This window comes from Equus przewalskii, chromosome 16 (genome assembly GCF_037783145.1).
Source record: "Equus przewalskii isolate Varuska chromosome 16, EquPr2, whole genome shotgun sequence".
Taxonomy (NCBI): domain Eukaryota; kingdom Metazoa; phylum Chordata; class Mammalia; order Perissodactyla; family Equidae; genus Equus; species Equus przewalskii.
Window position 1 is genome coordinate 68083655 of NC_091846.1, and position 24034 is coordinate 68107688.

Consider the following 24034-nt stretch of genomic DNA (forward strand, 5'->3'; position numbering starts at 1 on the left):
TAATCAATGGTCACCATGTTACAGGCCAAAACAGGTAAAGGAAACCAAGCTGGTAAATCCAAGAAAGGAGTCTTAAAGGACACAGCAATTTTTTAAAGTAACAGTCAGCAAACTTTTGAAGCTGATTAAGTGGATTCTGACCCAGGCAAGGAAGATGTTAACCTTAATGACTTCCACTAGGTGGCAATGGTACCTTGGGGCAGGGGTCACTGATGGCCTTCACCCAGGCTGGTCAGGGAGAGGGGAAGGACTTCCTGGATGTGCCATTGTTGACATGTATGTCAAGGGTTCTTCAGAGTCCTTAGGACTCACTGCTCACATTTGCACAGTTCTCATTCTGTTGTCACTCAGATAAGCAATTTGGGTTCTAAAATCCCCAAATCTTTTAAACACTCACAGGCCAGGGATGAGATTTTTTTCCCTCTAATGTCATCTGCTGTTTAGACTTAATCAACCTGACTCTGTTTTATAAATTCCTGTTGCCTGAACAGCTCGATTTAATAATGCTGACCACATCTGTACACCATCCTTCCCTCTCCATTGCCATGAGACCAGAGGTGATGTGGTGGGAAGGACAGAAGCCTGATCCAAGCCACTCCTCTTTTCTGAATGTCAGAGGACATTTGGGCTAGAAAAATGAATCAGATACATATTCTCATAGGAAGTACTCCCATTTCAGCAGCTGCCTTCACCTTTTTGTTTTTTTTAAAGATTGGCCCTGAGCTAATATCTGTTGCCAATCTTCCTCTTTTTTTTTCTTTTCTTCTTCTCCCCAAAGCCCCCCAGTACAAAGTTGTGTATTCTAGTTGTAGGTCATGCTAGTTCTGCTATGTGGGACACAGCTTCAGCATGGCTTGATGAGCGGTGCTCAGGATCCAGAAACCGCGAAACCCCAGGCCGCCAGAGTGGAGCACGTGAACTTAACCACTCGGCCACGGGGCAGGCCCCTGCCTTCACCCTTTATGAAACCAGAATTCTTGTTTTCACTTTTAGTTTTTTCTCTGGCCTATAATATGCATCCAGAAAAATAATACTTTTTATGAGAAAAGTAGAAATACTAAATGGGAAGGAATATTCTTGCTAACAGAATTTCCCACATGTAGAAGACCTAGTCTCCTGGATATATTAATTCATGGTCTACAGCTTTCACTAACTACACATATTTATGCAAAATATCAGACTGATCAATCTCTACACAGTCTATTATTCGTCTCCATCCTACTTTTATTGCTAAAAAGGTTTTCCTGGGGCCGGCCCTTTGGTGGAGGGGTTAAGTTCGCACGCTCCGCTTCGGCAGCCCAGGGTTTTGCCGGTTCGAATCTTGGGCGCAGACACGGCACCGCTCATCAGGCCATGCTGAGGCGGCATCCCACATGCCACAACTGGAAGGACCCACAACTAAAAATACACAACTATGTACTGGAGGGCTTTGGGGAGAAAAAGGAAAAATAAAATCTTTAAAAAAAAAAAAAGGTGAGAAAAAAAAAAAGATGGGTTTCCTCACAGATAGGTAAGGAGTAGAGAATAAGGAATAATATCCCAGGGCAAAAAATCATGTGATTTGCTGTCTGCCCTCTGATTCACACACCAAGAAAACAAATATGCTCAAAATGATTTGTGGAAATAGTCTATAATCTCATAGTTTACATGTGAAAAAATGGTTATGCTATCTGCTTTCTCTTCTCTGAAGATCACTTCAACCTAATGTTTAGCTGTGTCTGAAAAATGGTACCTAGTATGGGATATAGACCCAAACTATGAAGATACTTGGTTTAAGCATACTATACGCCTTAATCTTTAAGGATATTAAAAATAATAAAAGACTGACTTTAAACAGGCATTATGCCAGACTTTCTCTATTCTGAGACTCTATCAATTGCAAGAAGCACCAATCAACGACAGACTGCTACACTGGATGTAACATGCAAAATATATCTGTAAGACAGATCTGATCCAACTGTGAGATATACCATGATTTCAGAAATGTTAGAAAATGTGCAAAAATGTATCTCTTAATCAAGGAAACATGTCTCAAAATCAGGAAATGTGGCTTTATAAACAAACATTTCATTTACTATCTTGAATATAGAGATTAAAGCATCCAAGCCTATTTTACTATCTTAAAAGACATATTGTCCATGCTTAAAGCCTTTTGAAAAATACTAATTTTACTTCAGAGGATATATGCATTCTCTGCATTTTTCATGTTAATTCAATATTATACATAGCAAAGGAATTTAATTATCATCTGTGCTCATTTTCTTACTCCCACTTCATAGATACCAAAGAATTCTGGAGTTAGATGGGGTCTACCAAGCCATCTTCTCCAACTCCTCATATGATGCTGAAGTGACCTGGACTATATCCCCAATGGGTCCTCACCCAGTTTTCACACGTCCAAGTGCAAGTGCCCATACTAGCTAATGGGCAATTCAGCTAGAAAATGCTTTCCCACATTGACCTGAAATCTAATTCTCTGCAACTCAATCCAGTGATCTCAAACTGTTTCTTATATTGCATTATAGGAAATACAGGTTTTCTTCAAGTATTTCTACCTGTTGGCTGGTTTTCCCCCCATTGCACCCCTGAATTATTTGCATGACATGAATTATCATGCAAATGAATATATCCCTATAACAATCCAGAAGATCAGAGTAAATACAAAGTGTTATTTTATATTTTTTGCAAATGTATCACTTATTTGAAAACATGTTTTACTTAGTTCTCCCCCATAACGTGATTTATATAGAATATTCTACATGTAGCTATCATACTCAATTTTTCATTTAACACAAATAGCTTCTATTGATACACAATGGGTGCACTTTACAGTAAGTAGGTCAATGTCTTCATATTGTAAACACTTACTTTTCATATACCTGGGCAAAACCCAAAAAACCAACCTCAATCCTTTTAGTGTTTTAAAAATAGTTAAAGACTATTTGGCCACAGTGGGATTTGTCATTTTCATTATTTCTTCTCAAAACCCAAGAGTTTTAGTCCCTGCTAGAGTTATACGTGTAATGCATATGGTGTCTTTTCCCCATGTCCTACTGTTAATGGGTGATGGAGACAGTGCAGCTTGGCCGCCACTGGATTAAGTTTCTCGTGGTCATCTGCTGCCCCCTACTGGTCAAGCTGAGGTCTGACAAAGCCTTTCCTACCCAAAGAGGAAATAAAAAATATAGGTGCATAGAGGACTCTTCCTATTTTTATTCTTTTCTAAAATAAATTCACTTTAGACTCTGGCATCCTGGCAAGTTTCTCATTTACTGGATCTACGTCATATTGGTTGGCCCAACAGAAGGTACTGTATTCACTGTTAAATAGGAACATTTTTTAAAGACATATATGGCTACAATTTTCTGATAAAATACTGAGGTAGATGTAAAATGTCATATATGTATGCATACATACACATGCTAACACACATACACATGTATACATACAGTATACACTCCTTCCTCTGTGGATTTTGACCAAGTGACAATTTGGAGCTCAAAAAGCTAATGGAGGGAAGGGCTGAAGCCACCCAAAAATATAATCAGAATTAAAGATGTAAATGAAGACTGAGTTCTAGGGGAAGATTCAAGGACTTTGAGGTATCTGAACCAATTTGGAACACAGGTGAAGGCTAAAAGAATCGGCTACACACTGTTTATCAGGAAAGCAGAAGGAGAAACTCTGATTGAGGATAGTGTCATTGAAAACTGACTACAGCAAAAACGACAGGATGAAAGAGGAGAGAGGCAGGAAGGATGGAGTTCTCTGTGGGTAGCAGGGAGAGAGAATGGAAATCAACCATGTTAACAATATGGTTTTTGGCAGCAGAACACAGCCAGCTGTCTCCTTCCTCCAACTGAAGCCATCACAGCGGAATCCATTTGCAGCGAGAGGAGCTGCTGCACCTCTTAGTGGATTAAGGTTATTTACGCGTGTGTTAATCATTCGTTTTATTTTTGTTTATTTTCTGTGTTTCCTAAATGATTATCTTTGGAGGCAGGGCCTTGGTCTGCTACTGATTTTTTTTTAAGTGCTTTAAAGTTTAAGCATTCACTTCAACTGACTGTGAGACAGTCCCTGTATCAAAAAGTATCTGGGCTAAGGCAGTGTAGCAGGTCCTGCACAATACTGGGAATTTAATTTCTGCTTGCTAAATAGGAAATGAAAATGAAAAATAACAAAACTCCTTGTTTTCTTTGTTTCAATCCCTTGTCTGCAGAGCTAGAAAAAAACCCTAACAGACAAGATGTTGAAAAATCAAGAATTGTAGCCTTAGATGTGTCACTAATGTACATTCCACAGCTAAGTACAAAACTCAGAACTAGCATTTGAAGGCTACCGATGATTCAATATGTGGCAGACTGACATAATATTGATTTAAATTAAGCCTAGAATTTTATAAAGAGAGACTATATCCATTACATTTAACTTTGTTGGGGTAGAAGAGTGGGAAGCTGCTGTATTTTGACTCCCCAGCCTTGTTACTTTGAACTATTATCAATTTAAGGCGTTGGGAATATTGCCTTTACTCTTAGCCTGCATTAAGAAAGAGGTATGGAAATCACAGTGAATGGAATTCTTAAGATTAGAAATGATGACAAGATATTAATAACCATATATTAAAGAAATTACTTGGAATGAGAACAAATAATTGTCTAGATAGAACAATAGCTATGTCATGCTTGGAGAAAAGATGGAACAATTCAGAGAACACACCACTAGCATAAATGGCATTTACTATAAATGATCACATTAGTGTTTAAAGTGCTACATTGTTGGCATCTTTTAGGTTTTCTGCTTTGAGAAACTTAAGAAGATGAAATATGCCACGTCCCCTCTGGTGATTGAAAAAAAAAAACGCTCCCATGTTTTGGCGGAATCTCTATTGTGAAGTTAGAAAGCCCCATAGTTAGGAAGGCAGGATGAACAAAAAGGTCTTGGTTTGCAAGTGAAGCGGCCTCATAAGCAGACATCAACCTGATTAAATCTTACCATTGTCTACAGAAATTCCAAGCACACTTGATATCTTTCTCACACTGAAAACACAGAAAAAGTCACTTTGTTATTGGCTTTTCCACATCCTCACAAATTGATTCACGGGCTTTATGTTTTCACAGCAGTTTAAGGTTTATCACACATTCAGAGCCAGAATGTCAGATGTGGACACTTGGTCAATTACATGCATGGGATCAGGAGGGCAAAAGGAATCCGTCCCAGATGTTCTCAGGAGTTGCAGGGAGAGAAACCAATGAGAAGTTGGCTATAGGCAATGAATCCAAATATTAAATTAAAAATATCAGAGAATGTTTGGCTATCAAATCTGTCAAATTTTGTTTTAAAAATAGCAAGCGGAGGGGTTGGGGCAAAGGGGTTAGCGCTCTTAGGTCTGGTGCCGTAGTTGACCACGTTCCACACTATGTCATTCTCCTCCAAGGAAGGGAACTGCGCCATGAGCTCTTCATCCTACTTGCTTTGAGCTGGAAGAAAAGTCAAGTTGGTGATGTGGTATGGTGTGGCCTAGGGCTTTCCCCTCTGAGATGTCACATGAGATGGCTGGCTGTTACGATGGTATGTCATGGGACTTACTGTGGTTAAAAGTGAGAGAGTTATCCAGGCTGCCCAGCTGCTGCAATCTGGCATGCATCATTCCTGTTCTGTTACGGGAAACAGGCAATGTCTGAGATTTTCGATCATGAACTATGGGTCCCAACCCCTCCTGGTTCCTGCAACATGAGTGAAATGGGATAGAAGCAAAGTTAGACTTGTTACCCTGCAGCGAGACGGGGGGAGCGTTAGTGAGGCCAGGACACAGCACAAAGGAGACTGGCCACACGCGGACCAAGCGCAGTAGAGCCTGTTTGGGGCTGTATGAGCCAGAGACACAAACAGGTGGCAGCTCTTACAGAGTTCACAGCAAAGCACCTGACAACAAAGAAGCAAAAATCAAGCCAAAGCAGAGAACTTTTCAGCTTTAAAAAGTACTTTAGAGACACTACTTTTTAAAAAATTGAGCATCAGTCCAATGTGGTGCTAAAGGTTAGCATTCTGACAACTGCCAAACACCACAAATCTTTTCAGATTACATATGTTATTGAAGAGCAAAAATTTTTTTTAATTAGTCATGCTGCCACAAAACGATGTGTTTTGGTCAACAACGAACCACATATACAATGGCGGTCCCATAAAATTAGTACCAGGTAGCCTAAGAGTATAAGTACATCTATGTTTGTGTAAGTACACACTATTATGTTTGCACAATGATGAAATCACCTACTGATGCTCTTCTCAGAATGTATCCCTGTCATTAAGCGAGGCATGAATGTAAAATAATGCATTGGAAGAAACAGAGAACGAACACGCAAAGGGAGGGATTATATGAGGCAGTTTTAACACCTTCATTCTTACCCAGGCAGGAAGGAGAAGAGCCACACACTTTGTTAAACTTGTCAGCAGTCAAGTAAAGAAAATAGAAAAGTGATCTGGGTTAGCAATCAAACAGCTAACTTCCTACTGTGTACCATCACCAGAGCAGATGAAAAATGAGACCAGTGCTGGAATGACACCTGTCCCCATCCCATAGCCAACCGTCTCCCTCATGGTGTTATTGTGTGAAGTAGAACAGGGCATGCATGGAGTATCATTGGGCAGCATGCTGCTGGGTGATTTCGAAATGATACAATGAGAAGGCGCAGTATTCATAAAACTGGACCACCATGGATGGCAAACACTGACAACATTTAAATCATCGTTTGGGATCTTTTTCACATACAGCAGAGACCACGGCAATTTTCTATAAAACAGAGCACGTCTTTACACAGTGCACCTAACAAAGGAACACCATCCTCCGCTTCCTTCCTATGCCTATCTATTTTTAAGGTAGTCCAATGAAGCATACTTTTATATGCAAATATATACAGGATGCTTACGAAGTCAGAAGATTTTCTTTAAAAAAAATTAAATTTATAGCCATTGAAAAAAGAAGTTACCTATTTCACAAACTCAATTCTAAAATATTTTGTTGAGGTGGAAATCTTTGGCTTCACACATTCACCATGTTCAGCTCTGTGGCATTTTATTCTATTTTGCACAACATTTTTCAAATGCTATATTGTGATGAAGGCGATAGCTACCACAAGAAGGGTGTGAAGCTCGCCTGCACAGTGCCTTTCTGTTACAAATAATACTGTTTGCCCATCTTCATGGGGCAAAGTCAAGATGAGAAGTGTTACCGTATAAGAACACCTTGTATATACTTGCATTTGGTACTCAAAAACTCAAATGTAAAAATTACTCACGATAAAAAATAAAAGAATTAAGATTAGAAAACTTTAAGTGCCACCATATTTCAATTAAAAATAGAAAACATTAATAGGAGGAAAGCATAAAATATTCTCTCTAAATCTGCTCTTTTTAAAAGGAAATACAAACTTTTATTTAACATAAAACATAATTCTGAAAATTTCTCAAATACACCAAGAAAAGAACAATGTTAACATAAAAAGCGAAATCTTCATGCTCAAATAGGAAGTCTTTTCAAAATCTCTTCCCTATTTCATTGCTATAAAACGGAAGTATAAATGAAAAAAATCTCAACTACAACTAAGTTTTAAACATTTTTAAAAACATAAATGTTTACTTATAATTAAACTGCTAAAAATAATAATAGAAAAATATGATACTTAGACCAAGACCCCATATATATATTATCACAGAATACACAACACAGAAAAAAACCAAACATGGACACCCTGAACGGCTACAGGCAGGAGTAAGAACTTTGCAATGACAAGACGTGCTCCGAGCAAACACCTCCACAGACGCAGCTGCCTGGGGGCACATCTGCAATGAGCATCTAGCTGTCCCCCAACTCGATGTGGAACTGAGAGCATGGGCTGGGACAGGGCAGTGAAGATTTATGATCCTCAACAAAGAGATCAGGTCAGACAAAAACATAGTGCATGGTCAGCTTATTCAGCATAAGAGGAGAAAAGGCTCAGTTTTAGAGATGGTTTTTGTGGAAGTCCACACAAATTTGAGATGAAGTGAAAACAGTCTTTCATTAAGAAAGAAGGAAAGTGGTTAGATGAGAAATTAGTATGTTTGTAGTTGGGAGGCAGAATGGTAAAAAATGACTTTTAAAAAGCAAAACGAGGGAAAAGAAATCATTGATTGAGGAAGGAGAATCAAGAGGAACAGGAGAGGAGACAGAAAAAACAGAGCATGAGCAAGAATTTGGAAGGAAGTATAGAAGTGCAGCAACAGGCCGTGAAGGAAAAATCTTTCCAAGAGATACGCATGTGACAGAACGGACAGAAGGAACGCAGGAATGTAGGCAAAAGATGCTCCCAGATTTTCTGGTAGCAATCCAAAGACCTGCCAACTGTCTTCCTGGTTGTTTATGAGAATTCAATTGCCAATCACCCAGACGACATTCCTACACATTTGGATCCAAGTAATACAGAAAGTAATACAGAAAATGATACAAGACTCCCAGCAGAAACCCCCACAGTACCTGGCTATATATCGCTTCCCCATGTACTGGAACTGGTGCAAGCAGACTCTGAAGACAGGATAAGAGATTGTCAGGGAAACAGGAAGATCAAATTATTTTCAATACATTGTTTTACTTAAATCCATCAACAATAACACATTCAACAAACTCTTTGGTCTACCACTAGCCCCTTACTTCTGGTTTTCAGAAATTCTCTGGAAGGTCCCTCTAAACCCAGAAAAAATTATAACCTTCAAGGGAGGTTCCATACCACACTGCCATCAGTGCTGTGGTGGGTGATGGAGCCACTCAGAAAGGCCCAAGATCAACAGGATCATCCATCAACTCAGGGTTTGGACATTTACTCCAGGCAGTTTGCCTGAGAAATTATGATGGAAATCGCATGTACTGTTCCAAGTCGCTTATTCATCCTCATTCAAATCTGTTATAAAGAGTTCTCTCTTTTGGCTCAAGTAAATGGACTGGTCCCTTACAGACATCAAGTGTGTAGTTGTTGTTTTGTTTTAATATAGTTACAACATTGCTTTTTTAAAAATATCATTTATTTAAAAATATCATTTATTTAATAAGAAGCAGTTAAAATAATGTCTAGTAAGTTCTGGTGCTGAATCCCGTCTCACTCATGACAACTCCCACCTTTAACTCAGCAGAGGAAGTGGTCATGAGACTATGAACCAAGACCATAATTCCAAAATGCATAAAGCTCTGAATACCAGAGGCATCCTACTGAGTTTGTGCAAACATATTCGGCAGCAAATCACAACCCCAACTAACTGACATAAAGCTACGTACTGCCATGATTTACCCAGTTATCGTGAACAACTGTAGTACTGCAGAAATAAATTTTTAATGCAGAAATAATAACGTGTTTGATTGTAGGGTGCTGCCTAAGATCCTGCAGGGGTGTTATGAAATATACTCTATATGTAATTTTTTCAAAAATCTAAAAATCTTGGATTTGGAAAATCATCTGGCCCCAGCAGTTTTGGGTAAGGGGTTGTGGATTCATGTTTCTAAAAGCAAAGAGCTTAAATGAAATCAGAAATTTAGACTGAAGAGATAGAATGAGATAATATGGGAGATTTCACTTTTACTTATCATATATTTTTAAATTATAGCAATTTTTCTGTCTCAGTTTCTGCATCTCCTTGAGTTAAGTTAGATTCAACTTAGAGATGTAGGATCTACCCAAATTTGGCTAATAAATTTTCTGCTATTTTATTAAAATGGCTTATATACATAAGCAGTTACCTCTCATCTATAACAACTACATATGCAATACTTTAGGGCTGGTCGTGCCCACTGGGTCATGAGCTCCTGAGAGCAGGTGCTGGGGTCAGGTCCAGGAGAAAGAGCTTAAGAAGTTAAGTGTAGATGTGCATATGCTGCATTTCTGGTTCAACTACACAGTATTCTTCACAACTTTTCTTTAGCCAGGAAAAATCAAGAAGCAATGAGCAAAAACAAAATTACTCACTCAGATATTGTAAAAAAATCCATAAGTTCAGATGTTGAAGCCTTGTTCCAATACGTAAACAAAGCATCTGGAAAGTGAACATTTATTTGGTCAGAATCATGATGCATATTACATACATTATGAAATGGGAAGAAATTTCAGACTGTAGGCCTCTAAACCCTCCCCTACGGCCTATTATAGCTGATCAAAGGACAAACTATAGTGACCAATCTATACTAGATAACATATACAATGGGCTTATTCAATTTAAAGAAGCTACATTTGAAGACTTGACCTTGAATTTCATCATATATCATTTTGCACAATATAGTACATTTTTAACTTATACATAATGCACTCTTAAATGGACTAGAACATTCAAAGAATACAAGTAGGTATACAATCTAAAGTCAGGCTCTCTCTTTACCTACTACAGAATCCCTCTTGAGTAGGGAATCTGTTAAAAACTCCTGCATGTACGTAAGTACTCCCTTCCTAACACACACACACACACACATGCTGAAATGGAAGCATGCATTCTACACACACCATTTTGCCCTTTGAGTTTATAATATGGCCTGGATCTATCTCAATCTTTTCCAAGCTGCATAATATTCGTCTCCATGTATACACTATAATTGAGTTAACCAGTCCCCTACTGATAGACATTTACTGTTTTCTCCCCCCTAATCTTTTGCTATTATAAATTATGCTTTGATGAACATCCTTATACTTGGGTCTTTGCAGACTCATCCAACTTCATCTATAGGACAAATTCTAAGAAGTGAAATAGCTGTGTCAAATGGTATATGCATTTAAATTTTTGAGAGATATTGCCAAACAGCCCTCCAAACAAGCAGTGTATGAGAATTCCTGTTTCTCAATGCCATGGTACAATGTACTCGTGATTAAGAACTCACACCTACTCTTCATCAAAAGCAACTGGGTATATTTTCAGTTAAGGCAAATTCTAAAATCCTAAAAATTCATTTACATGAAGCATTCTTCTCTGTGTATGCCTCTTAACCATTTAGCATTGCACAAAGAGTGCTATAACTTGATAAACATTTTTGCATTTTTATAATTTACACTGAGGTTGAGAGATTCTCTCAGTGAAAAAAACCACTGAGTTTTGGGGCATGAGATGAGTGAGAGGGTGGCTGCAGAGATGCTGGTGGCTTGTGAAGACGCGTGGCCATGGATTTCTACTCTATACTTAACAAGAACAGTGACAGGAAGGAGAAGCCGTGGGACATACACAGAGTATCTGTTCTGGGCCAGGCACTGTGGTCTCATGATTTCACATAAATCATGTCATTGAATCCTCACTATGATCTGAGGCAGAGAGTTCCCATTTGGAGATGAGCTAAAGCAGGCTTAGAGAAGTTAAGTAATTCTCCCAATTACCAGCCTAAAGAATCCGGGTGGAATGGGGATTTAAATCAAGTGCACCTGGGTTTGAAAGCCACGTTTGGCCTATTAGACCAGTAATGAGGGTGGGTCAGGGAGCTTCTATCTCTCAGGGGTTTTGAGTTTAGAATCCAGGGGGGACAGACTCTGGTTACTTGAGGCTGGATGTCCTGGTGTGGTGAGAATCCAGGGAGCCAAATAAATGCTGGAGGGCTTCTCAGGGTCAACTTGCAGACTCCTGTGGCCACTCATAGCACACACCAGACAGAACTGGCCAGCCAGCAAAGTAGCACTAACATAGCGTTCTCTTGCTCTGTGCTCAGGTTATTAACTGAGGAGAGGGGAAGACAGAGCTAACCTCTAATGAAGGAGGTAGGAGGCATAAGAATGCACAGAAAGCCAGGGGGCCAGCATGTAGAAAGGTGCTCGTTAAATGTGGGATAAAGGAAAGTATTAGCTACAGAGTCACACAATTGGTTTTGGTCACCTGTCTAGTAAACTCTCTGAAGGCAATTTCTCCCCCACCCCACACACAAAAATCAATTCTAGGTAGATATTTAGATTTAAATGTGAAAATTTAAATGATACAGCTTTTAAAGAAAACATAGGAGGATATCTTCACCTGGGGGTAGGTGAAGATTTCTTAAAAGCAAGATACACAAAAAAATTCTAATCATAAAAGAAAAAATGTTGACAACTTGAAGGCAATTGAAAAAAAAAGATATTCTAAAACTGTTTTGAAGCGGTTGCTGCATTTTTAAATTGTGTGCATGGTCTTCCAAAGACTGACTTTAAAAGGGCAACCTTAACTTTAATGCAAAATTTCTGAAATATTTGACTTTAAAAAGCAGTTATGTTTTAGTTGTATATCATATTTAATATTTGAAACAAAAGATTTTAAAGAAAATTTTCAACAAAAGAAAAACAGGATTACAATGCTGGCTAAAACTCACTACATGATGTAAAGTGTAGAACTTCTGACTTAATGAGAAGAAGTTTAACTTTATAACCTAAACGTCAGAATAAGTGCCAGTGCTTTCATATTTGGTCATCATTCAAGGAAACTCCTATTTGTTTGTTCTTTTTTCAAACAGTTATTTTAAAGTAAAAAATTGCTAGAAGAATAAAACAACCCAGTCCCAAACTATTTTAAGGACAGGCATGCTGTCCTTAAAAATGTTCCCAACATCTGAGTTTCAGGTCAGCTCGCTAACGCTGCTCGATAGAAAAGAAATACTATTCACAGGCAGAAATACCTTCCACTGAATGTTTATCGCCCACACCTACTGCCACCAGACAGGTCTTCAGGTTCTCAAAAAGTGGCATTTTGTTTTCAAAAGAGTTCATCTTCACTCAACAACCTTAATGAAGCTCACAGTACACTTTCTAATTTCTTGCAGGGAAAATAAGAAGATTTTGACCAAGATAAGAAATGTGACATTGTAGCATGGCACAATTTCATGTGATTGGTTATATCACACAATCAGAGCTGAGAGTGTCCTGTCATGGATGTTTACAAGCTTTATGTGGTTCAGATAAAGCATTAATGGATGTGGTCATTTCTATTAAAAAATGTAGTTGTCAGGGCTAGCCCAGTGGCGTAGCAGTTAAGTTCACGTGCTCTGCTTTGGCGGCCTGGGGTTCGCGGGTTTGGATCCCAGGCACAGAAATATGCACCGCTTATCAACCCATGCTGTGGCAGGCATCCCACATATCAGTAGGAGAGGATGGACATGGATGATAGCTCAGGGCCAGTCTTCCTCAGCAAAAAAGAGGAGAATTGGTGGTAGATGTTAGTTCAGGGCTAATCTTCCTCAAAAAAAAAAAAAAAAGAAAAATGTGGTTGTCAAACCCTTAATCAGAAACTTAATCACTATAATACCACTATTTCCATTAGAAAACTAAAATAACACACCTTGCTTCCAGTGAAATCTGGGAATGTCTCACATACTTTGAATGGAAGGCACACTCAAGTCTCCCAACACTATATTTTCTAATTCAAGAGACTGACCAGTAAAGTTATGCAAGCTGCCAGTAAGTTTGTTTGGACCAATGAAATAAAAAAAATTAAAAGCTACTTCACTTACCTGCTTCTGTCTCTTTTAGTTAAGATGGTAGGTATGAGTTTAATATAAATTTTAAAAATAGGTCCAGTCACATTTTAGAACTCATTTTCTAAAATATATAATTTATAAAAATATTGTTCCAAATTAAGGCTTTTATTTCTACTACATTTAGAACCAGGCATTTCAAACAAGGAAGAAAATCCTTTCAAATCCTTATATCCTTTCAACCAATTACAATTAAAAAAAAAAAAAACCAAAGGGAAGAAGAAAAAGAAAACAAACAAAAAATAAACCAAATACCAAAATAAGGAAAGTAAAACAGAAATCTTCATTTTTACCTACCATCAGACATGCTTTTTAAGATGTAGAGGAAACACATCAGCAGGCTCTTAATCTCAGACTGGTCAAGTTTGTCACAGCGAACCACAGAATTTCCCAAAGTGCCACTTTGTTGGTGCTAAAAAAGTAAATACAGGTAGTTTTTCTCTTTCATTACAGGTAAAACAAAACTGGTTTCACTATTCTCTCTTGGAAGAGACAGATTCTTAGAATTGAGTCAAATCATACAAATTGGAAGGTATAAATAATTTGTTGACAAACTACAGGCACACCTCTACTGAGTATGCAGAAGTGCTGTTCCATAGAAGCTCTGGCTTGTCTCCTTTGCATACTTTCTTCCTAAGAGACAAGCCAGAGGCAGAAACCTTTCAAACTGGGTAACCGTAGTTTTAGTTACCAGCTTGGTTCTGAAATGTGAAGTAAAACCTCATGCAAAAAAGTATGTGCGCTAGGATCAAACACAGAAATGATTCAAAAGATACTGAAGAACTAACCATATCCTCAGGAAAATGTCAGTGGCTGAAACAGCAAATTAAGTCTATGGTGCTGCTGAGTACCAGCCACAAAAGCCTGGAGCTGAGTCACTGCCATTCAGTTGACATCGTGGGGTACCACTGGGAGAAAACAATGGGCAGGTGCCCGACAGGGACAAATAGGGACACCTCAGCACAGCATTGCCAAAGACCCTAAACTGATGAGGTCATTCCGTCATCAGCTTAGATCAACGTCACAAACGTGAGAAAGCTCAGGGCGCAGGGTGAGGGCAGTTTTGCCACTAGACAGAAGGTTCACGTGTTCAAAGGGTTCACATAAAAAAAAAGGAACCAGAATCTCATCTTGTGATAAAAGCACAGGAGATTTAAAAATCCTTAAAGTTACACTGCCAATCAAAATCAGAAAAATTTTTGCCAAATACCAAAGAAGAAAGATCAGTGAAAAAATATCTTTCATTTAAGGTACTGGTGGACAATTTAAAAAGTATATATAATAATCAGGCTTAATTAATAACACAAGAATATTTTCATTTAAGGAAGAAATACAGGTCCAATTAGTGGCAAAACTGTAGTGCAGATGCATCCTCTTGCCCACCCACTTCATCAGAGCCGCTAGGAGAATTCAGTATTTCTTGCAGTGGGAGGGAAGGTGCAGCATGCAAAGTTTCCTCTGGCAAAGGCAGAATTGTTAGAAGGGAAAAATCCACAGTGACCCGGTTTTTCCTGGCTGACTGGCAGCTCTCTTCCTCCTCTGCAGCACTGCGTATGACACAAGCAGAGTGCCTTCTGAGCAGCTTCTCCCTCTACACACGAAGGCATGTCGGGGTCAAGGGGAAAGTTCAACAGGTCATGACACACACCTGCACTGAGATGCTTTGCGCCTCGACAGAACTGCAGTTAAGGCTAATCATGTCAATTCCAGCCATGGAAATGAGTGATGAGAATACAAACCTGAGGCTGAGGAAGGAGGTTTTCCACGTTTCTGAGAACCAGGAATACGTCCCTAAGTGCTTCACCTGTTTATTGATACATGTGCTTGCCTATAACTTGAAATAAACTAGGACAACAGTGGCTAAGGTGAGACCTTGACCTAGAACCTATTATGGTTCCAGGTTTAAATCCAAGCTTTCTCCATTCCTACAAAGTTCCCAATAGTCTGAGCCTTACTTATTTCAAGAAAAAAGAGTAAATATGAGGAGGGTGTGTTGGCTTGGGTTGGGGGGTACAGTGTGAGTGGAGTGATTTCAAATAGAGCCTTATCCCTAAATCAACTATATGATCAATTAATCTCTTCTGGAGCTGGCTCTGGACCCAATGTCCATCTGGATGGATAACCGGGTTATAAATGGTATTCTCTGGAATACAGACCATAGGGATTCTAAGTGAGTGGCATTTTGATTTCCTACCCGCTCAAGGTGCTCCACTGTAAACACTACCCTGATCTGAGATCCTGGAAACAGGAATCAGGGGTTTCAGAGAATGGACTCCAACCGTAGTTAATACTCTGATCATCCACCCCAGGTTAACTGAGTTGCGTGTTTTGGTGGTTTGTTTTTTGTGTTTTTTTTGGTGAGGAAGATTGTGCCTGAGCTAACATCTGGCCAATCTTCCTCTACTTTGCATATGGGACGCTGCCACAGCATGCCTTGATGAGCAGTGTGGGTCTGCACTCGGGATCTGAACCTGAAAACCCTGGGCTGCCAGAGAAGAGTGCATGAACCCAACAACTAAGCAACTGGGTTGGCCCCCTGAGTTGTTTTTTTTAAAAAAGGTCACACTTAATGAACACTAGAACACGAAGCATGTTTACTTTGGGCTAAATCTATTAGTTACAATGAACTTATGTTCCATGAAAATAAATTACCTTATCCAGGGAATTGCTTTTCTCATTATTCCTTTCTGGAAGGCTGTTTCCCGAATCTGTGCTTATGAGGGATCCTCTTGAATCAGCATTTCTCACACTGTTGATGTTTGGAGTTGAAGTCGTATATGGAGAAGCTAAGCCAAGACCAAAGATTTGGTGAGACAGAACTAAAAAGATAAGCACCGAAATTTAAGGGAAACTGCTTTTGTGGAATTTACTTTTTCTGTTAGGAAGCTGGCTCAAGAGCTGCCTTCATTTACCTCACCTTTAAAGAACCAGGCCCCATAGACTGAGATAAAAATGAATTTTAATCTGAAACATTCAGATGTAACTATCAGTCAATCTAAGAGAAACCACTTCTGATTGCTAAGACTAAAGAGCACAGAGTGTTTCAGAACAGGAGAGAAGGAAGACTTTAAAAAATTAAAAAGATAAATCCACCTACAACTATCAAATGAAAAAATTAAACAGTACAATAAACCTCCAGTATTCAAACTGGACAGTGAGGTGCCCTAGAAAACTCAGAGGGGTGTTAATGAGATATTTTAAACTTTTGAGAGAAACACCATAATACTCGACTGCTAGAAACTGCAGTTTCAATGTTAGCTTATGCTACATTCCTTTCGATGATGTCATGTCTTTGTGAAGCTGGGTATTTGGTAGTTGCTATGATAAAAAGCAAATACTGGGTGAAAATCAATGTGGAACAGGAAATGAGGATGGCAGGGAGCAACCCAGCTCCAAATGTGAGAAGTTGGGTAGTGCCCAACAGGCAGACACATCCCATTAGTAATAGCTGTGGTTATTAAAAATAAAACAAAAGTTCCTTCTCTAAATTTATGTTTATTTTTTCAAATGCCTACTAAGTTGTTATGATACAAGTACTTATTAAGTTATTTGGCCTAATAAACAGAACTGTTACGTGTTTCCTTTGGCCTGGGACTCCATGAAAATGATAATAAGGGTGCTATGAACTGAGAATGCTTGGGATTCTCTGCAATAAACAGTTATGAGCAGAAAGGAAATCTAACTTGGAACTAAAATTTGTCATATCCGTGCAAAAGCAGCATTTGGAGGCAGAAATCAGCCCCCACTTCGGTTCTATGGAATTTTTAAAAGTAATAGACTGACTTCCTGCTTAGACAAGATTTAATCCTGCTTAGATAAGATCTCAGACTTGTAAATTCTGTGCTGAACCAAAAGGTGTGTGCTCCCCTGAAAGCCCTGGCTGGTTGTGCACACTGCATGAGGAGCACTGTGCTCCAGCATGCTGTAAGCACAGCCTTTCACACCTAAGCTGGAGATGCCGTTACCCGGCACCTCAGAACAGGCTGGCCATTTTTGGATTTCAGGATGCAAATGAGCTGCCATGGACCAAGACAACCTAACACTCAGGGTTATCCACCACCATCCCTGAATCTGATTCAGCGTATTATAATCAAGAAAAGAAGAGGCAGGGGAATTTGAAAATGTAAGTGAAGGCTGGAACATGTAAACCATTGGCCACAGGGTGCACCTCCCCAGAACAGAAACCGTATGACTGATTATCATAAGGTGCAGGTAAAAACCCTATGAAAAAACTATGAACCTTTTTCTATACTCAGAGATAAAAGAAATACACATTATGACCAAAATTATAATTATATTCCTCCTAGTATACCTGGACTTCTGATTCAATGTAGCACACAGAGATCAAGAGAAAGAGGTTCTCAGTAAAGCAAAATTAGACCCTAAATTCTCAGAGTTTTAGGCTCAATTCCAGAACTAGAATCCTAATCTAAGGCAAGCAGATGGAAATGCAATAAATCAAAATCAGTATGCTTAGTAGAACTATGTTGAAGTTTTGTGTGTGTGTTTGTGTGTATAATTAGTGTCCTGGCCCAGTGCATAAATTTTAAAAATCTTAAACAACACATAAGTAAAATGAAAAGAAGTTTAGTTCACCTCTCTCCTCTTTGTACAGTCAGCCCAATACAAAACACTGAGTAGGCGGGAAAAGGCGCCCTGAACCTAAGAAAGCGTGCCTTTTCAAATGAATGTAATCTCAGAGTAGTTTTTATCCAGGCAATGAATCAGTTTTAGATATTTTCATGCACCATGTTCCAAAGACATTAAAAAAAAAACTGCTGAGGGCGCATTCTCAATATGCATGGAAACAAGATTTCTTCTAAATAGAGATGTAAGGAGAAAGTCTGCTCTTGAGGGATAAGCACTGGGAGTAAAATTAACTGGAAACGCCTTGATAAATAGAAGTTGCTAAAGCTACTGGAAAATAACTAGTAAACACAGTTCAAAGGTAGGGGCTTTTCTGGGAGGCATTTCTAAAAGAACAAGGATTTAAGTCTTTAAAGATGAGAGAAATACAGATAAAGCCTGAGTATAAACAACTCTGTTGTGGTGAAATCCTATGAAAAGTGGATTCAGATCTTGAAATTCAAGAAAGAGTGAAAGGACTAACTCAGTCTCAAGTACTCTTTATGACTTTGCCATAGAGTAATCTAAGGTCATTTACGCGATTTGAGGTGTGCCAAAGATACCCAATGGCTCATCTTTACGTCTCAAGACATCCCAAACCCTAACAAGGTGAATGTGGAATTGGAGAATAAAGTCTGAGTCGAAACATCACCTCATTCTAGTTTGATCATTTCCATCAAGTCCTGAATCCTATAGAGATTTCAATGCATTCCTCGGGCCCCAGGACTCATCTAATTGGCTACTGAGAGTATATTACAAAGCATTAATAATGCTACAGAATTGTGCTTGTTGTAACGGCAGTCAAATAATAACGCTGAGTGTTTACTATGCCAAGCACTGCACATGTCATATGAGCTCTTCATCCCTCACCAGGACTCTGTTTTGGAGACGTGGACACAGGGTGAAGAGGAGAGACACCTGCCCATGGCAATTAGAAAATGGTGGAGTCCAGATCCAAAGCCACAACTGTCTGACTTTAAAGCCAGTGCTGTGAACCGCTGCAGACAAAACCCTCCAAAAACAGACCCTTCCCCACTCCCAGAGCAGCGGCTGGGTGTGTGGGTAGCGCAGGGCAAAGAAGACAGAGTGAAGGTCCCAGGAGAAAAGCAATGGGAACACCATGGCCAGGCTATGCTCTGAGCATTTTGCATGAATTAACTTATTTAATCTGATTCATGACACCTAATGCGGTAAGTATTAACTATGAAAAATATACAGAAACATAAGTAACATTAAGGATTGGTATGGGTATTGTAGGAAAAATACGGGCATTGGTGTGGGGTTTCCAATTTTATACTCTGCCCAGTTCCATCACCCACACGAAATAGTGTGTTAACAACAACAACAACAACAACAACAACAACAACACAAAAGGCAAGGACATAAACTCAGAATGAACACCAGTCTTACAAATTAATTAGATAAAAGGACTGCCCTTTGGTCTGCCCTATGACTTAGTTTCATTATTTGGAGGTCTAAGCACTAGCCATAGCAGGACGCTTTGTTTATTCAAAGTATGGTAAAGAGAGGGAGAGAAATAAAGACAGAATATGCCTGTGAGTATCTGTAACAACTCTGTGAAGATACGCATTTTTTGTACCATTATCTTTACAAAGGAGCTGGTTGCACAGGTGCTCAATTAGTCAGAATATTAATAAGTACATTTCTCAGGCATTTACTTATAGAGAAACTACTAAATTTTAATCTTGATTTATGCCATCTGTTTTCTTCCTCATGGGGGCTGCTCTTACATTATTTCAGACAGAAAAAATATTCTAGGAAAGAAGATTTTAGAAAACCGATTTTAGGATTACATTCTAGCCATAAACCACTATCTCCTCAGAAATTACTCTGTCACATTTCATCTAAACTGCTATCACTATGAATAAATCCTATCCACTCCACACACACCCCTACAAAGATATTCCTTTTCTACAGTATAAACAATCCAATTTGAAGACTTAAAATGATAAATTAACTTAAGCATTAACAAAAAGCAAACTACAAATATGCGATTAAATGTACCATATTTGGAATTCATGAGAATTTTGGGATCCTTATTTTAGTGCAGAGTTGAGGTGTTTTAGGTGCTAAGTATCAAAACCAGGAAAAGAATATTCACAGCAGAAACTCAGGCTTCAACGTCTTAATAGAAAAGTTTGAGATGCTAACAAGCTATTGGATTAAAGACACTTTCAAAATTAAACTAGAGAGAAGCAAATGCAAGCAGCGAGCATTACCAATGCCAGAGATAGCACCAAAGAGGTCTTTGTGCAGGTTGTTATCCAGCGTGTTTCCAGACTTCTGTGGTGTCACTAACGGGTTTACAGCTGGCAAAGTAAGTGATTCCTCCTTCACAGTCTGTCAAAGGGGAGAAAGAGAAGAAATAATTGAAGATGATTTTAAAAGAGTTATCAACTGTTCTTGTAAGTGTGAGGGCAAGTGTTAGAACAAGATGGAACAGCCTGACAAGTTAAATGTGCCTGAGTGGGAGAAGCAGTGGCACGGCGTGTGAGAGGGAGGAGGGTGGTGGATGGATCAGAGAAGGAGCAAGGAGAAGGGAGCAGAGAATATTTCAAGTCTGGGAGGCAGAGAAATCTTGGTCCATACAGTCATCATTTCTGGTTCCCCAGAAGGTCTAGTACTTTCTGTTTCCAGAGCTCTGACGCCCAACATTTCTTTACATTATTTCAGTATGTTTTTGCTTTCAGAAAAAGTCTCACATGCTCTTTCTCACTGGAACACTGGTTTTTCTCTCAAATTGGAAATCCTTCCAAATGAGCAACAGTGACTTACAATAGAAGCAATGAAAATCTCTGCAAGTTTGGAGCTTTTTGTGAAATCTCGATCAGTGGAGAAATTATGTTAATTTTGAAGTTACATCGTAACAGGGATTTCACTGTGGTGAAAGCCAGAGAAAAGAACTTGTGTTTATTTTTCTTAGGATTGAAGCAGTACAGAGAGGTAGCTTTATGCCCTGAATTACTTATTCTGATTAGAAAAGGCAGGTTCAGAGAACACATTGTGAAATATAATGTTGTATAGAGTGAGATTAATGTGGTACATTTCAGCTAAGGACAGTGGAATTTTACGCCCCTTGGACCCACAAAAACATCCTATAAACTTGGTTCATCTCAGTGTACCATTATTTAGGAGACATATTCAGAGGTGGAAAAAGAGTATAAAAAACGAGACAAAGCATCACTGTTGGGAGAAAAGAGACAGAAACATGTATGGAAACTACTCAAGTGTATGCCACAATGACAAAGTGGCAAAGCTAACAACTGAGCCAGTTACAGGTCCTGAATAAAAGGGAAAAGAAAATTGTTCACCTGGTAAGATCTGTCCAAATTAACGGCAGATAGTCTCCAACTAAAAAGTTGAGATTATTTCTGGGATCATCCTTCAGTCGACTTAATTTCCAATACATCTTTAATGACTGCACAAAGCTAATGTAAACTAAGGTGGTCAGTTCTTGGAGGGAGGACCTTGTGTCACTCACTTTGACCTCCCTGACATCCAGCCTGACTTTCTAATTTTACAGACACAGAGAAACTTTAGCCCAAAGAGGTGGCTTTTCCAAGACTGTGTAGCATGATACTATCATAACTGGGGCTAGCACTGAGCTCTCATAGCACACCGGTTAGAACTATGCTTTTCTTTTTTTAACCTCCTTTCTCCATAAATTTTGTTGAATACACACAGAAGATCCTGATGTCTTATGAGATATGAGCCATCAGGAAAGCATGGTTTTTATAATGATTTTTAACAAGAGTTGAAGGTTTACTGATTGACTCCACCTTAGCCAGAAATGCAATTTACCAAGAATACTGTGGATTATTACAGTTTTAGTGGTAAACAAAAGAATAAATATGCCCTGGGTTAACAGTGTCCCCTCAAGTTCATATCTACTCAGAACCTCAGAATGTGGCCTTATTTGGAAATAGGGTCTTTGCAGACCTAATTAAGATGTAAGGTAAAAATGAAGTCATCCTGGATTAGGGTCGGCCCTAAATCTGATTAGTGGGGTTCTTATAAGAAAAGGAGAAGACATCAGAGACACAGACACACACCAGGCAGGAGGCCATGTGAAGACGGGGGCTGAGACTGGAATGATGTAGTCACAAGCCAAAGAACACAAGGATCTTGGGCAACCAACAAAAGCCAGGAGAGAAGCATGGAATGCACTCTTCACCCAGAGCCTCTAGAAGGAACCAACCCTGCTGATACCTTGATTTTGGACTTCTGGGCTCCTGACTGTGAAAGAATAAATTTCTGTTGTTTTTGGCCACCCAGTTTGTGTTAGTTCATTATGGCATACACAGGAAGCGAATACAGGCTGTGTCTACGTGAATATGCTTACGTACACTGCCAGGGTTCACAGGGAAGGGTGACACATCCCTCACATTGATCCGCTGGACATTTTCAATCAGCAGACCAAACAGAGGCAGGTAGAGAGTGGCTATCCTTGCTTGATGGCTCTGAAACAAAGGCACACAATTTAAGTTTTTCCTGTGGCTCTGAGAAGCTAATGATGGACTGAGCTGGCACTGGCAATCTCCTGTATTTGGATCCTTCCTATAAAGACTGCTGTTAGATTGTATTGCATAAACCGAGAATAGTCTTAGTGCTGTTACCACTAATTTTCTAATTGGTTATTTTCTTTATATTACTAAAAATAAAGAACCCATCAATCTGTATTTCCTTCCACTGGGACCACTCACCCTTGAAGCATATCTGTCATCAAAAGAATGCTTTATCAGCAGGTTCTTGAGCACGCTGATGGCAATCAGCCGGACCTCCCTAAACTCCTGGAGGGCGGTGCCCACTTCCCTCAGTAAGAGTCCCACCAAGAAGTGGTTTCTGCAGAACTCATCTGTTAATGAGTAGTCAAGCTGGAGATCTGGAATGAGGACAGAAACTACTTTAGTTAGAGAAGATATAACACACTTTGAATAAAATAAAAACCAAACCCACCCTTTGTATCTAGCCCATGGTGTGTGTCAATAGATGATTAGAGTTGGCTTTAAATGGGAAAAGGCCAATTATCTAAAATACTGCTTTACTTCTTAACACATCAAACTCTTCTATGAAAACAAAATTTAAATACAAATAATTGTACTGGATTTTGATTTTGGAAGCTATTAAATCCTGCATAATTATTAAGTTAGTGAATAGTTTGAGTACCAATTTTTAGAATACAGAACAACATATGTTACATTACAAATGTAACTTCGTTATTGACATGAAGTTAAAACATAAAGTTATTGTACTAATTGACAATATTATACAGAAGCAATTTGTACATAACAAACAAGTAATTAAAGAAAGAATAAATATACATGGTCTATTAAAATGTTCTTTACTACATGAGTTCATTTATCCATTTTCTGGTTGCTAATGCCTATATACTCCCATTAAAACCCAATGTGTTTAAAATAAACTAGTTAGCATATAACCTATTTATTCTGCCATCACTGAATGAAGAAATTATTTAATGCAGAATTTAAAAAAATATACTCATTACTTCTGCACCTCTAAAAGCAAATTAAAAAACTAATATAAACTAAAACTAAAATGGACCAAAATAGTAAATCATCAGCAAGCTTAATGACAAAACTAAAAGCTCTTCTGGAAAAGAAACGGAGGCAGACGTGAAATCTACTGAGGGAGGGTAAATAAAAGCAGCTGAGCATTACTAAAGCTGAAACACAACTTTTCAGCAAGCTGTAACTAGGATTTGAATTCTTATACTGAGTCCATTATTAAAAGAATATCTATAGACCCTTCTTTGACTTTAATTCCACATCAGACAGTTACTTCTGCAGCTATCCAAAATACTAACCTAAGTCCTATAAAACCCTTTAACAGAAGCAAGAGAAAGAGTATTCATCTTTCCAGAATAATCATGTCCAC

The 24034-nt window shown here is 38.8% G+C and overlaps 1 protein-coding gene across 46 annotated transcripts in view; it reads right to left on the reverse strand.

The window, feature by feature from the left end:
- The window catches only part of DOCK9 (dedicator of cytokinesis 9), a 269565-nt gene that overhangs the window by 46416 nt on the left and 199115 nt on the right, over positions 1 to 24034 (reverse strand). For 17 of the 46 annotated variants that reach the window (XM_070579155.1, XM_070579124.1, XM_070579142.1 and 14 more), the window contains 8 exons: positions 22843 to 23021; positions 22486 to 22599; positions 20359 to 20479; positions 16145 to 16278; positions 13790 to 13904; positions 9993 to 10059; positions 8516 to 8563; positions 5590 to 5726 (listed from right to left, as the gene is read on the reverse strand). In XM_070579155.1, the coding sequence (XP_070435256.1) occupies positions 5590 to 5726; positions 8516 to 8563; positions 9993 to 10059; positions 13790 to 13904; positions 16145 to 16278; positions 20359 to 20479; positions 22486 to 22599; positions 22843 to 23021 (915 nt within the window). Of the gene's footprint in view, positions 1 to 4995; positions 5040 to 5589; positions 5727 to 8515; positions 8564 to 9992; positions 10060 to 13789; positions 13905 to 16144; positions 16279 to 20358; positions 20480 to 22485; positions 22600 to 22842; positions 23022 to 24034 lie in introns of all 46 variants that reach the window. The other 29 variants (XM_070579154.1, XM_070579151.1, XM_070579146.1 and 26 more) reach the window with 2 other exon arrangements.